Source organism: Penaeus chinensis, chromosome 34, assembly GCF_019202785.1.
Source record: "Penaeus chinensis breed Huanghai No. 1 chromosome 34, ASM1920278v2, whole genome shotgun sequence".
Classification (NCBI taxonomy): Eukaryota; Metazoa; Arthropoda; class Malacostraca; order Decapoda; family Penaeidae; genus Penaeus; species Penaeus chinensis.
Genome location: NC_061852.1, coordinates 28803035 through 28815534, shown reverse-complemented (window position 1 = coordinate 28815534; position 12500 = coordinate 28803035). Strand labels below are relative to the sequence as shown.

Genomic DNA, 12500 nt, shown 5'->3' with positions numbered 1-12500 from the left:
ATCATGAGCGTGAATCACCGAGCGCGGGGCAAAAGATGGAAGGAATTCATGGTACTTGTGTCTGTCCCAGATATCTCGAACAGCCCATACTCTAGACAAAATATGTACCTCAGGGTGGCAGCGAGAAGTGCTCTGGTCGTTGCACTGGCACTGGTGGCGGCAGTTGGCACCCCAGGTCATGGCCGGGCACGGCATGTTGCACTTAGGCCCGAAGCGCCCCGGGTCGCACTCGCAGAAGCCGAACACGCGGTTGCAGCGCATCGAGGGGCACATCATGGGGCACCGCCGCTCGCAGGTCTCGCCGTAATAGCCTGTGGAGGGGGGGGGGGGTGGAGGAGGCAGTGGGTGATCAATCGTGTTCCGTTTGCTGTCGGTTAGGTTTGTCTCATCATCACAAATGAGGTGTTCTCTGGCTAGACCCTGATTCGTCCCTTCTGATTATTATTAATTTCCATACATATGCAATAGATATTGAATTACATAAATAAATTGGCTAATGAATAAGTATAAAAGTAAATACACATCAAATACACGATGTGCGCATGTGGCCCTTACCAGCCGGGCAGCCATCCTCGCAGAATTCCCCAGACACGCCTGGGGGACAAGTGCATTTGCCGCTCACAGAATCACAAGTGCCTCCGTTCTCACACCTGCACACCTGCAAAGGAATGCTTGTGATACCACAGTGATCTTAAAGACCTTTCTTACCGATTCTGCAATCAATTAAAATCACAAAATTATCATACTACTTCTAAGAATTTCATGCCACATATTCTAAAACTCACGCAAGACGTATTTCGTTTTCGCTTACCTCGTTACAGCCTGCACCGTAGAAGCCCTCGGGACAAGGGGCACTGCAGGTCGGCCCTGTCCTGCCAGGCTCGCAGAGGCATCCTTCGCCCTCCTTGTCACATTCCCCGGGACAGTCGCGGCAAGTTAACGTGCAGTTCGGCCCGAAGTATCCTGGGACGCATCCTTATGGGGCGAGGAGAGAGGGAGCTCATTGCCATGTGGTTATCTCGCTCGCTCGCTCTCTCTCTCTTCTCTCTCTCTCTCTCTCTCTCTCTCTCTCTCTCTCTCTCTCTCTCTCTCTCTCTCTCTCTCTCTCTCTCTCTCTCTCTCTCTCTCTCTCTCATTTATTTATCAATATATATATATATATATATATATATATATATATATATATATATATATATCCGTCAAGATTTCTTGCCATCTTTCAGTCTATCTGTCTGTCTGTCTATCTGGCTATCTATCTATCTATCTATCTATTTTTCTATTAGCTATCTTTCTATCTACCTGTATATCTATATATTTATCTATCTATCTATCTATCTATCTATCTATATTTCTTTCTACCTTGTTTTTTTATCTTTTTATATATTTCCCTCTTCATAATTCCTTTTTTTTTTCCTATTCTTTCTCTTTCTCTTTTTGTCTGTCTCCACTTCTTTCTATCCATTTCTTTCTCCCACTTACTTTCACACTCCCTCCATCTCTACTTGACAACATTCAAAATCAATGCTGAAAACGTATTATCAATTACATTTTAACGTGGAATTATTATTCTTAGTCATATATTTGCTTATATGTGACATATCGGACTTCCCTTCTTCCCTCTTCCTTCTACAGCTCCTCCCTCTCCCCTCCTCCTTCTTCCTCCCTTTCCCCTCGTCTCTCTTCCTCCCTCCCCCCCTCCCTCTTCCTCCTAAGGCACCCTCTCTCCACCCCTTCTTCTTCCTCCCACCAGTCCCTCCTTTTCCACCTCTTCCCTCTCCCTTCCGTCCCCCTCCCCACTCTCTCCATCCCTCCCTTTCCACCACCTCCCTCTTCCACCTTCTTCCACCCCCTCCCTTCCTCCCCCCTCCCCACTCCCTCCCTTCCTCCCTCCCTTTCCACCTCCTCCCCCTTCCACCTTCTTCCACCCTCTCCCTCCCTCCCTCCCTCCCTCCCTCCCTCCCTCCCTCCCTCCCTCCTCCCTCCCTCCCCCCCCCCTCCCTCCCTCCCTCCCTCCCTCCCTCCCTCCCTTTCCCCCTCGTTCACTCACGCGTGTGTATGGTCGTGATCCTGGCCTGCTCCGCGTACGTGACGACGTTGAGAGCCTCGTGCGTGTGCGACGTGGCCTCCTCCAGCACCGTGGCGTCGTCGTCGGAGCCCGGCTGGAGGTCCATGTCCCCGCGCGAGCTGTGGGAACTGTAGTCGTCGCCGTAGTCGTAGTCGATCACTGGGATTCGGACAAAGAGGAGGGATGGAATTGAGTGTGTGGTTGTTTTTGTTTTGGTTTTGTGTTATAATCTCTTTCTCTTTCTTTCTCTCTCTCTATATATATATATTTCTCTCTCTCTCTCTCTCTCTCTCTCTCTCTCTCTCTCTCTCTCTCTCTCTCTCTCTCTCTCTCTCTCTCTCTCTCTCTCTCTCTCTCTCTATCTTGGTTAGAAATACTAGAAATGTCTTGTTTAGAAAGATATTGAATTGCTGTGATATTGCAATTCGCTTGTTTTCTTAAAAATTCATCTACGTGGCAGAACGAAGTAGGTGCAGAAAGTTGTTGATACAAGGATACATGTAGAGCATAAGTTATGTCTGTGTATGTGTGCTGTGTGTAAACTACGTAACATGTTGCATAATGTGCGCAAATTATATAAAATGTGAACACGTTGATTTAATCACGGCATCTAGTTCTTGTCTCCTGTAGAGCTATCATAACATTTCTAAAGCAAATTACTATATTCCATCTCAGACAGAAATTCAGCGAAAGGAATAAAAAAGTACATCTAGCTAATGGAAAAATACTCCTTGAACTACACCCAAAGAAAACGTTTTCCATTCCGTTAAAAGACAGGCTGAAAAAAAAAGAAGTAAACTCAAGTAATAGTCTTCACGAAACAACAACCTGACAAGAGAAACACATAAAGAATTCGACGCCTGATAAAGCATTCCCAGTGAGCCAATTATCCTCACAGCCATTAAGCTTGCTCGGTGACGATAACCTTTTAAAAATGGCTGTTTTAGATGTTTATCGGACGTGACATGAAGATATTACGGTGATTTCCACTAAAAGGTGCTATCAACGTTGGCAACAGAGGGTGTGGTGCTGCCATTTAACATTGTGCGTGTCTCTTGGGGTTTACAACCGTCGTTAGTTGAAATGAATGGGGGAAAAAATGAAAGAAAGGATGGAGGAAGGGGGATAGGAGGGGAGCGGGGATAAAGGAGGAGGGAGAGAGAGAGAGAGAGAGAGAGAGAGAGAGAGAGAGAGAGAGAGAGAGAGAGAGAGAGAGAGAGAGAGAGAGAGAGAGAGAGAGAGAGGGAGGGGGGAGAGGGAGGGGGAGAGGGAGAGGGAGAGGGAGAGGGAGAGGGAGAGAGAGAGAGGAAGAAAGAAAGAAAGAGAGAGAGAGACAGACAGAGGAAAAGACAGATAAACAAACAGGCATACAAAGAGAAAGAGACAGAGACAGCGACAGACAAGCAAAGACAGAGACTGATACCCGCGGCCAGGACAGCTAAGCGGAGCGAGAGAGTGAGGCCGCGACGGCCGAAAGCGAGCGAGAATGCGCCCCACTTACTGTCACAGTGCGTCAGGTCGACCAGGAGGTAGCCGGGCCTGCAGGAGCACGCGAAGGATCCCTGGGAATTTCTGCACTCGTGTTCGCAGCCGCCGTTCTCCTGCGCGCATTCGTTCACATCTGGGGGAGGAGAACAGGCGTGGCAGGTAATAGGAGAGTAACGCAATCTATTTTTTTTTTTCTCATTACCTATGTGTGTGTGTGTGTGTGTGTGTGTGTGTGTGTGTGTGTGTGTGCGTGTGTGTGTGTGTGTGTGTGTGTGTGTGTGTGTGTGTGTGTGTGTGTGTGTGTGTGTGTGTGTGTGTGCGTGTGTGTGTGTGGGTGTGTGTGTGTGTGTGTGTGTGTGTGTGTGTGTGTGTGTGTGTGTGTGTGTGTGCGTGTGTGTGTGTGGGTGTGTGTGTGTGTGTGTGTGTGTGTGTGTGTGGGTGTGGTGTGTGTGTGTGTGTGTGTGTGTGTGTGTGTGTGTGTGGGTGTGTGTGTGTGTGTGTGTGTGTGTGTGTGTGTGTGTGTGTGTGTGTGTGTGTGTGTGTGTGTGTGTGTGTACATAGAACGGCCTCCCTCCCCCACGAACCTTCGCACGAGAATCCGTCGGCGCTGAGCGTGAAGCCCTGGCGGCAAGCGCACACGTAGCCTCCCGCCGTATTGACGCACTCCTGCTGGCACCGGTGGCTCCCTGTCTCGCACTCGTTGTTGTCCTGCGGGAGAGGAAACACATATTACTCGATTTCCCTTTGGCAGACGTCCTCAAAATATGATGATGATCTTAAGCCACGGGAAGATCCAGTCAATTTAGCCTGACAAAAGGCCTCAAAAGGAGATGAATATGACGATACATCCACTCTTTCACATGTCGGGGACGCGCCCTCTTCCTCACCTGACACGACCTGAGATCCGGCTGCAACAGGTAGCCGGCGTGGCAGCTGCACTCGGCGCCTCCTGCAGCGTGCCGGCACATGTGCTCGCAGCCGCCGTTGTTCTCGAGACACGAATTAATGACCTCCATGTCGATCACTGCGGGAGAGGGAAAAGGACTTCGATTGAGGCAGCCGCTGGAGGTAGGGGGGGGGGGGGGGGGGGGGGCAAGAGGCGAGGTGGATGGCAGAGGTTCGGAAATGTACTCGGGCCAGGTTGATTGGCCTCGTTTCCTAAGATGCGTCTGTCCTGCCCATTAGTCTCTCTCTCTCTCCCTCTCTCTCTCTCTCTCTCTCTCTCTCTCTCTCTCTCTCTCTCTCTCTCTCTCTCTCTCTCTCTCTCTCTCTCTCACTCTCTCTGTGTCTATTTGTCAGTCTGCATGTATGTATGTATGTCAGTCTGCCTATCTGTCTGTCTGTTTGCCTATCTGCCTATTTATCTCTCTTTGTCTATTTCTTCTTCCTCTCCCTCGCTCTTTACTCATCTTATCTTTCTCTTTTATCCCTCTCTTTCTCCACCCTCTTCCCTCCCTCTATCTACTTCACTCCTTTCTCTTTCCTCCATTTCTCCTCTCTCTCTCCCTCTCTCTCTCTATATATATATATATGTGTGTGTGTGTATGTGTGTGTGTGTGTGTGTGTGTGTGTGTGTGTGTGTGTGTGTGTGTGTGTACATATATATATCCTCCATTTCTCCTCTCTCTCTCTCTCTCTCTCTCTCTCTCTCTCTCTCTCTCTCTATCTATCTATCTATCTATCTATCTATCTATCTATCTATCTCTATCTATCTATCTATCTATCTATCTCTCTCTCTCTCTCTCTCTCTCTCTCTCTCTCTCTCTCTCTCTCTCTCTCTCTCTATCTTTCCCATTCGCCCCTTAGATACTTATTCAGACCAACTCATACCCAAATAAGCGTAGCGCCAAAGTAAGATTACGTGTAGCAGTGGGCATTAATAAATCATATGTTGCATGCAATTGACCAGAATGATAAAAGGCGCTCTTAAATTACACCGAAATGATAAGCTTTTCTTTGTTCCGTTCTCACTGTCTTTGTTTCTTTGTTATTGTTATTGTTGTCATTGTTGTGGTTCTCTAGTTAGCGTGGAGTCTTGCGAATTCTAAAAAATAATAGTTATATTAGGTGTGTGATCCATTCAACTTAAATGCAGAACAATATTAATGGTGATAGTATTGATAGCACTTGATGATAGTGATAATGTTGATGATCGTTATTGTAGTTTTCATGATAACTATCATTTTATTGTCATAATCATTGTTCTTATTACTTTTAGTATTACTGTCGTTATTAACAATAGCGGTCGGTGCTTACAATAATCGCAAATATAGTATTTAGTAGAATTCCTATACCGTTAAGAGCAAAACATCTTTTACGGGAAACTAAATGGAGTACATACTTCGTGCAAACTGCATTTTCCCTCAAGAAAAAAAAAGGACGTTGACAGACATTCTGTTCCTGTCACTAGTACAATTACGTGTTTCTCCGGCAGACCAAACTCGCCAGGTTTTGTGAGCGGACCTGTAGTAGGAACAAAAGAGTCTTTGCGGTGCTATTTTTGCAAAATGCACACGCAGCGCAAGAAGAAAGCGAGAGAGAGAGTGATGGAGGTTGAAATATGGGAAGCATGTAAGTTCTGCCTGTGATTACGAGCTGAGGGAGGGACCCTTTCTTGTAGGGGATGTCCTCGGTACTTATACAGTAGCGTGATTAATGACTGCACTTTAGCGAGGATATAAGTGTTGTAGCGATGCCTCTTATACGCTTTAAGTTGTTTAAAAAAGGTAATGTGACAGCGACATTCACTTACTGTAGCAAGATTTGTGGTCGGTTCCTAGTTGATAGCCGGTGTTGCATAAGCACGTGTAGGAGCCCCAGGTGTTGCGACACTGCTGACTACAGATGCCTGGCATTTGACACTCATCGACGTCGATGCAGGTGCGCTGGTCGTCGGCCAGCTTCAGGCCTTCAGGACAGGTGCACTGCGGCCGCCTGTCCATGGCTTCGCACCTGTGCTGACATCCCCCGTTGTCGACCAGACAGGGGTCCACCGCCTCGCAGCGCCGGCTGTCGCGACCCAGGCGGTATCTGGGAAGGAGAGTTTGCATTCAGGTGCATGTGCAGGGGAAACTGGTGTAAAGATTCGACATTTAACTTTTAAAAATGGTAGTATAATTATGTTCGAATAGGAATTAATGTGCTCTGTAAAAAAAAAAAAAAAAAAATATATATATATATATATATATATATATATATATATATTACCAGGCAGTTACCACTGAAGAGCCGAGAGTTTTTCATCATGGATAAAGTCGATGACACTGGCTCTACGTATTATCAATGCTTTCCCTGTAAGTGACACAATTTTCCCCGGACATATCCTCAAGTTCCGCTACGTTCAGTTTAGAGGGTAATCCTCGAGATCAAACACCAAACAACACGGGTAACAAGTTAAATAAAGGGTCTCAAAAAGCCTCAAGTAGCCTTATTTATAAGAATCACGCATTTTACGCTGTAGTCCACAGACCCTAAGTAGTGCCCCCAGGCGTTCGAGGACGCGGGGTTGGGAATCAGCGAGGACCCACATCTCCGACGGCCCTCTCGCCGCCCATATCGACATCCTGGGCGTGTCAGCCGACACTCCTGATCACGGGATGCTTTTATTACCTGCCGCCACAAGGGGTTATCTGCCGCCTCACGCCCTGATAACAAATGTCTAAAAAAGAAGAAGAACAAGACAGCGGGAGGGGGAGGAGCGTCGACCCATACAGCGCAATGCGGACAGCGAGAATGATTTACCTCCGCTGGTTCTCGACATTTAAAGGCAGCCTTATCTCTGGCGCACGGATACCCCGGCGCCAGCACCACGAGGCTAGATCTCTCTCCAGACACCTTTCCTTCTCACGATTTAGGTCCGTATGGCAGTATCCACATTCTAAAAAATAGTCTCAAGAAGGCTTTCTCAAACTTACGCTAAACACACGTCGGCAAGTGAAAGGAAATAAATCCGGAATGATAAACTGATAAGCGAATTACAAAACGCCCTACATTGATAAACTGCACTGGGCTCCTTACAGTGACCCATAGATACTGACAGACAGAAAAATAAATAAATATCTACCCACACAGAGACAGAAAAGGCTACACCCGGAAGACAAAAAGAGCGTAGGATGCAATGAGCCCCATAAACACGCCGTTTGGAACCGCCATAACGCTTCCTGCCTTTCGGCGACAGAACACGGGCTTGTGAGGAAGGCAGAAGGAAAACGAATATCTGCCAATACACACACACGCGTGCAAGCATGCATACGCACATATGTATATATATGCGTGTGTGTGTGTGTGTGTGTGTGTGTGTGTGTGTGTGTGTGTGTGTGTGTGTGTGTGTGTGTGTGTGAGTGCGTGTTAGCCCCTTTGTTATGATATAAATCACTTATCCCCGATCCCCTCTCCTCAACATCTACTGGAAGACTTTATCGGCGTAAGAAATGAGGCTTAGAAGAAACGCTGAGGTGGGCGGGAAGGACAAAGAAAGTGGACGGGGAATGGGGCGTGTCTCACACCGAGGGGCGGGGCTACATGTTGACAGCACGAGAGGTGTGGCTGGACATCTAAGCGAGAAGGGGAGGAAGGAGAGAGGAGGAAGGGGATGAGGGAAGGAGGAGAAGGAGGAGGGAAAAGGGGAAGAGGAAATGAAGAATGAGGGGAAGGTGGAGGGGGGAAGGAAGAGGAGGGAGAACGTGGAGAGGAAGGAAGAGAGGAAAAGGGGAAAGGAAAGAAGGGGGAAAGAGAAGAAGAGTAAAAGAAGAAACGGAGAAAGGGGGAAAGGAGGAGAGGAAGGGAGAAATGGGCCAATAAGAGCCTCTGGACATCGTCACGAGTAATCATTTCCAGACCGACATGGCATCGCCTCTCGCTTCATCTCCCTCGCCTCGCCATACATCTCCTCCGCGCCCTGCCATTACCCTGTCGAGGGTGACGAAAGAGTAGCGCCAAGGAGACGACAGGGGTTACTCTCGCGCAGTCTCGTAAAATCTCGGACGCTCTCGCCGAGGCAACAGGCTGCAATTACACTCGCGGGACTACGGGCGCTATCGCGGGCATCGGGCCATCAACAGTTTGGATTTGCACCGGGGATTCCGCCCTGGATAACGCGTGGATTAAATCGGGCGGTGCGGAGTGTTCGGCCGGTGGGAAAAGGAGGCTGCAGACCGACTCCACCCAAGATAAAGGCAGAGAAGAAGGAAAAGGAGAAGGATGCTGAAGACGGGAAGGGCTGTTTTTTTTTTTTTTTTTGTAAGGTCTTTGTTTTTTTCTTGCCATTGATATATGCGTGGCTTTATTTATAATGATGGAAATTAAGCTTTGAAACTAATACTGGTTTCCATAGGCCTCAGTTCAAAATCAATTTAAGAGACAATGTTACGAATTTATTTGTTTTCGTTGTTATTTTCGTTTTTTTTTATCGTTGTCATTGTTGTAGAAAAAATATTAGCAGGATCATTATCATCATTATCATTTTATTGATTTATCATTATCGTTATCACGACCATAATCATAATACTGATTCCAAGAGTGATTACGCTAATGATATTGATAATAATCATCGTTAGCACCACAATTCCTGTAACATATTATTGTCTACCTTCTCCTTTCACTTGTCCGATCACATCAATTAAAAAAAATCATATTACCTCGGCCTACACAACCAACGAAAAGGGGGGGGGGGGACTCACCCTCGCCGGCAGGAGCAGACGACTCGGCCGGAGGAGTCGTCGCAGTAGTGGTCACAGCGGCCGTTGTCCACGTTGCATCCGCCGGTGTCTGGAGGAGGAGTGAGGTAAGGGCGGGCGGGATTCCTCTCTCTTTCTCTCTCTTTCTCTCTCTTTCTCTCTCTTTCTCTCTCTTTTGTCTCTCTTTTTCTCTCTCTTTCTCTCTCTTTTGTCCCTTTTCTCTCTATCTCTCTCTTTCTCTCTCTTTTGTCTCTCTTTTTCTCTCTTTCTCTCTTTTTCTCTCTTTCTCTCTCTTTATCTTTCTTTCTCTCTCTTTTTCTCTCTTTCTGTCTCTTTTTCTTTTTTTTTGTCCCTTTTCTCTCTATCTCTCTCTTTCTCTCTCTTTTGTCTCTCTTTTTCTCTCTTTCTCTCTTTTTCTCTCTTTCTCTCTCTTTATCTTTCTTTCTCTCTCTTTTTCTCTCTTTCTGTCTCTTTCTGTCTCTTTCTCTTTCTTTTTCTCCCTTTCTCTTTCTTTCTCTCTTTTTCTCTCTATTTTGTCTCTCTTTCTCTCTCTTTGTCTCTCTTTCTCTCTCTTTCTCCCTCTTTTGTCTCTCTTTCTCGTTCTTTCTCTCTCTTTCTCTCCTTTTCTCTCTCTTTCTCTCTCTCTCTCTTTCTCTCTCTTTCTCTTTCTTTCTCTCTCTCTCTTTCTCTCTCTTTATCTCTCTCTCTCTTTCTCTCTCTTTCTCTTTCTTTCTCTCTCTCTCTTTCTCTCTCTTTCTCTTTTTTTCTCTCTCTTGCTCTCTCTTTCTCTCTCTTTCTCGCTCTTTCTCTCTCTTTCTCTTTCTTTTTCTCTCTTTCTCTCTCTTTCTCTCTCTTTTGTCTCTCTTTCTCGCTCTTTCTCTCTCTTTCTCTTTCTTTTTCTATCTTTCTCTCTCTCTTTCTCTCTCTTTTGTCTCTCTTTCTCACTCTTTCTCTCTCTTTCTCTCTTTCTCTCTCTTCTCTCTCTCTCTCTCTCTCTCTCTCTCTCTCTCTCTCTCTCTCTCTCTCTCTCTCTCTCTCTTTATCTCTCTTTCTCCCTCTTTCTCTTTCTGTCTCTCTCTTTCTCTCTCTTTCTCCCTCTTTCTCTCTCTTTCTCTCTCTTTTTCACTCTTTCTCTCTCTTTTTCTCTCTTTCTCTCTCTTTCTCTCTCTTTCTTTCTTTTCCTCTCTTTCTCTCTCTTTTCCTCTCTTTTTATCTCCTTTTCTACCTGTCTATCTAGCCATTTGTGTCTTTATTTGTCTGTCAATGCCTCTTTATCTTTGTTTATTTGTGTGTCTGTCCCTCTATCTGTTTGTCTAGCTGTCTATCTATTTTAATTGGATTATTTAGGCCTTTATCAGTCTGCATTTGTCTGCCTGTTTGTCTATCTCTGTCCAAATGTTTGATATAACAACTTATCTCCCAATCTGTCTGTCTGTCTTAATGTCTATCTGTCGGTCTGTCTACCTGTCTATCTGTCTGTGTGATTATCTATATATCTATCACTAATCTATCCATCTCTATATTTATCTAGCCATTCATCTATCTCACTTTACTTCCCATACTATTTCCTTCACTCCCTCTACGCTAGCCTTATCAAAAAAGAAAATCACGATCTAGAGAACATAAATCCTTAGGCCGCCAGCGCAGGCACCGAGTCGCTTACCCAGGCACGTTCTTCCGTCGGGCAGCAGTCTCTGGCCCTGCTCGCAGCGGCACTCGTATGAGCCGGGGTTGTTGACGCAGCGGTGCGAGCAGCCGCCGTTGTGGAACTCGCACTCGTTAATGTCTGTTGGAAGGGAAGGGGTAGAGGTTCAGGTGGCGAGCAGGGAGGGAATGCTCGCTCTGGGTGTATATTACGTAAGTGTAGAGATACCAAATATACATTCAGAGTTGCACATATATATAAATTCATACGTGCACATAAAAGTGTGTGTGTGTGTGCGTGTGTAGATATACCAAATATACATTCAGAGTTGCACATATATATATATAAATTAATACGTGCATATAAAAGTGTGTGTGTGTGTGTGTGTGTGTGTGTGTGTGTGTGTGTGTGTGTGTGTGTGTGTGTGTGTGTGTGTGTGTGTGTCTACAAAAGCACGCACACCATGTTTGTGTTTACACTAATATTTTATACAGCGGCTGTTTTCCTAGAAATTAACCTTTCCTTTAAGTGCACTTCAAAATAAGACCCAGCGAATTTCACGCTTTACCTCCTCGCTCTCTGCACACACAAACATTATTTCTTTACGCAGAGCAATAACTGATGCGTGTTGCAAATTGCAAAACGTCAAAAGGAAAAGCTATTCTTGCTTTCTTGCACACATCACTCTCTGGCCAGTCGGTAATGTACTGCCAAAAACATGCTCGAAAATGACATTAAATCTATTTAATTGTCAGCTGCCTTTCCCTCGATCTCCGCCGCTGAGACACGACGGAGACATAAAACTTTTTATTTTTCTTCCTAATATTCTCTCTTTCGTTTTAAGTTTCAACAAGACGACTGCTTATCAGACTCAACAATACTGACGTGAAGTGAGGTCAAAGGTCGAATACTGATTGCCTCCGAATAAGGACAAGATTAAGATTCTATTTTGCTCTTAACTAAAAGAGTGTGATCCAGCGGGTTTATCTTTAAACTGTGGTTAGTGATGTACACATGCGTATAGATAAGCATGTTTTTGGAAGTATATATAAATATCCTATCGGTAAGTATATACTGATGTGCATGAAGGTGTGTTGATGTTGTCTGTTGTGGATGCTGTTGTGACTGTGGGCGCTGTTGCTGTTGTTGTTATTGTGTTGTTGTTGTGGTTGCTGCTGTTCTAAATGTAGTTGTGGCTGTGGTTGTTGTTGTTATAGTGTTGTTGTGGCTGTAGTTGCTGTTGTTGTTGTTCCGGCTTTTCTACTTCTTCTGTGAATGATGTTCATGCTATCGCAAACGCTGTCGCACGCCGTCCAAAACGTACCTTGGCAGGAGCGCTTGTCCTGCAGCAGCTTGAACCCGGGCGAGCAGCAGCACATGAAGGAGCCCAGCGTGTTCTTGCAGAGGTGGTCGCAGCCGCCGTTGTCGACCAGGCACTCGTCGCGGTCTGGCGGGGGAGACGGAGGGGGGGGGGGGGGGGGTGAGTTCGAGGTGGTTAATGATTGTAATTAAAACCCTTTTGGTTAATTTGATAGGGATGAACAGTTTTTTCGTTACCGTATACGTTTTCTATAGCCTAAGTGTCCTAGATGATGATGATGGCGATGGTGATGAAGATGAGGATAAT

General features: G+C 46.0%; 1 protein-coding gene across 3 annotated transcripts in view; it reads right to left on the bottom strand.

Moving 5' to 3' along the window:
- Positions 1-12500, bottom strand: part of LOC125043811 (multiple epidermal growth factor-like domains protein 6) — a 178577-nt gene that overhangs the window by 11919 nt on the left and 154158 nt on the right. For all 3 annotated transcript variants that reach the window (XM_047640119.1, XM_047640121.1, XM_047640120.1), the window contains 11 exons: positions 12198-12320; positions 10892-11014; positions 9232-9319; positions 6306-6583; positions 4441-4577; positions 4138-4261; positions 3567-3686; positions 2048-2224; positions 812-975; positions 556-658; positions 109-311 (listed from right to left, as the gene is read on the bottom strand). In XM_047640119.1, the coding sequence (XP_047496075.1) occupies positions 109-311; positions 556-658; positions 812-975; positions 2048-2224; positions 3567-3686; positions 4138-4261; positions 4441-4577; positions 6306-6583; positions 9232-9319; positions 10892-11014; positions 12198-12320 (1640 nt within the window). The remainder of the gene's footprint in view (positions 1-108; positions 312-555; positions 659-811; positions 976-2047; positions 2225-3566; positions 3687-4137; positions 4262-4440; positions 4578-6305; positions 6584-9231; positions 9320-10891; positions 11015-12197; positions 12321-12500) is intronic.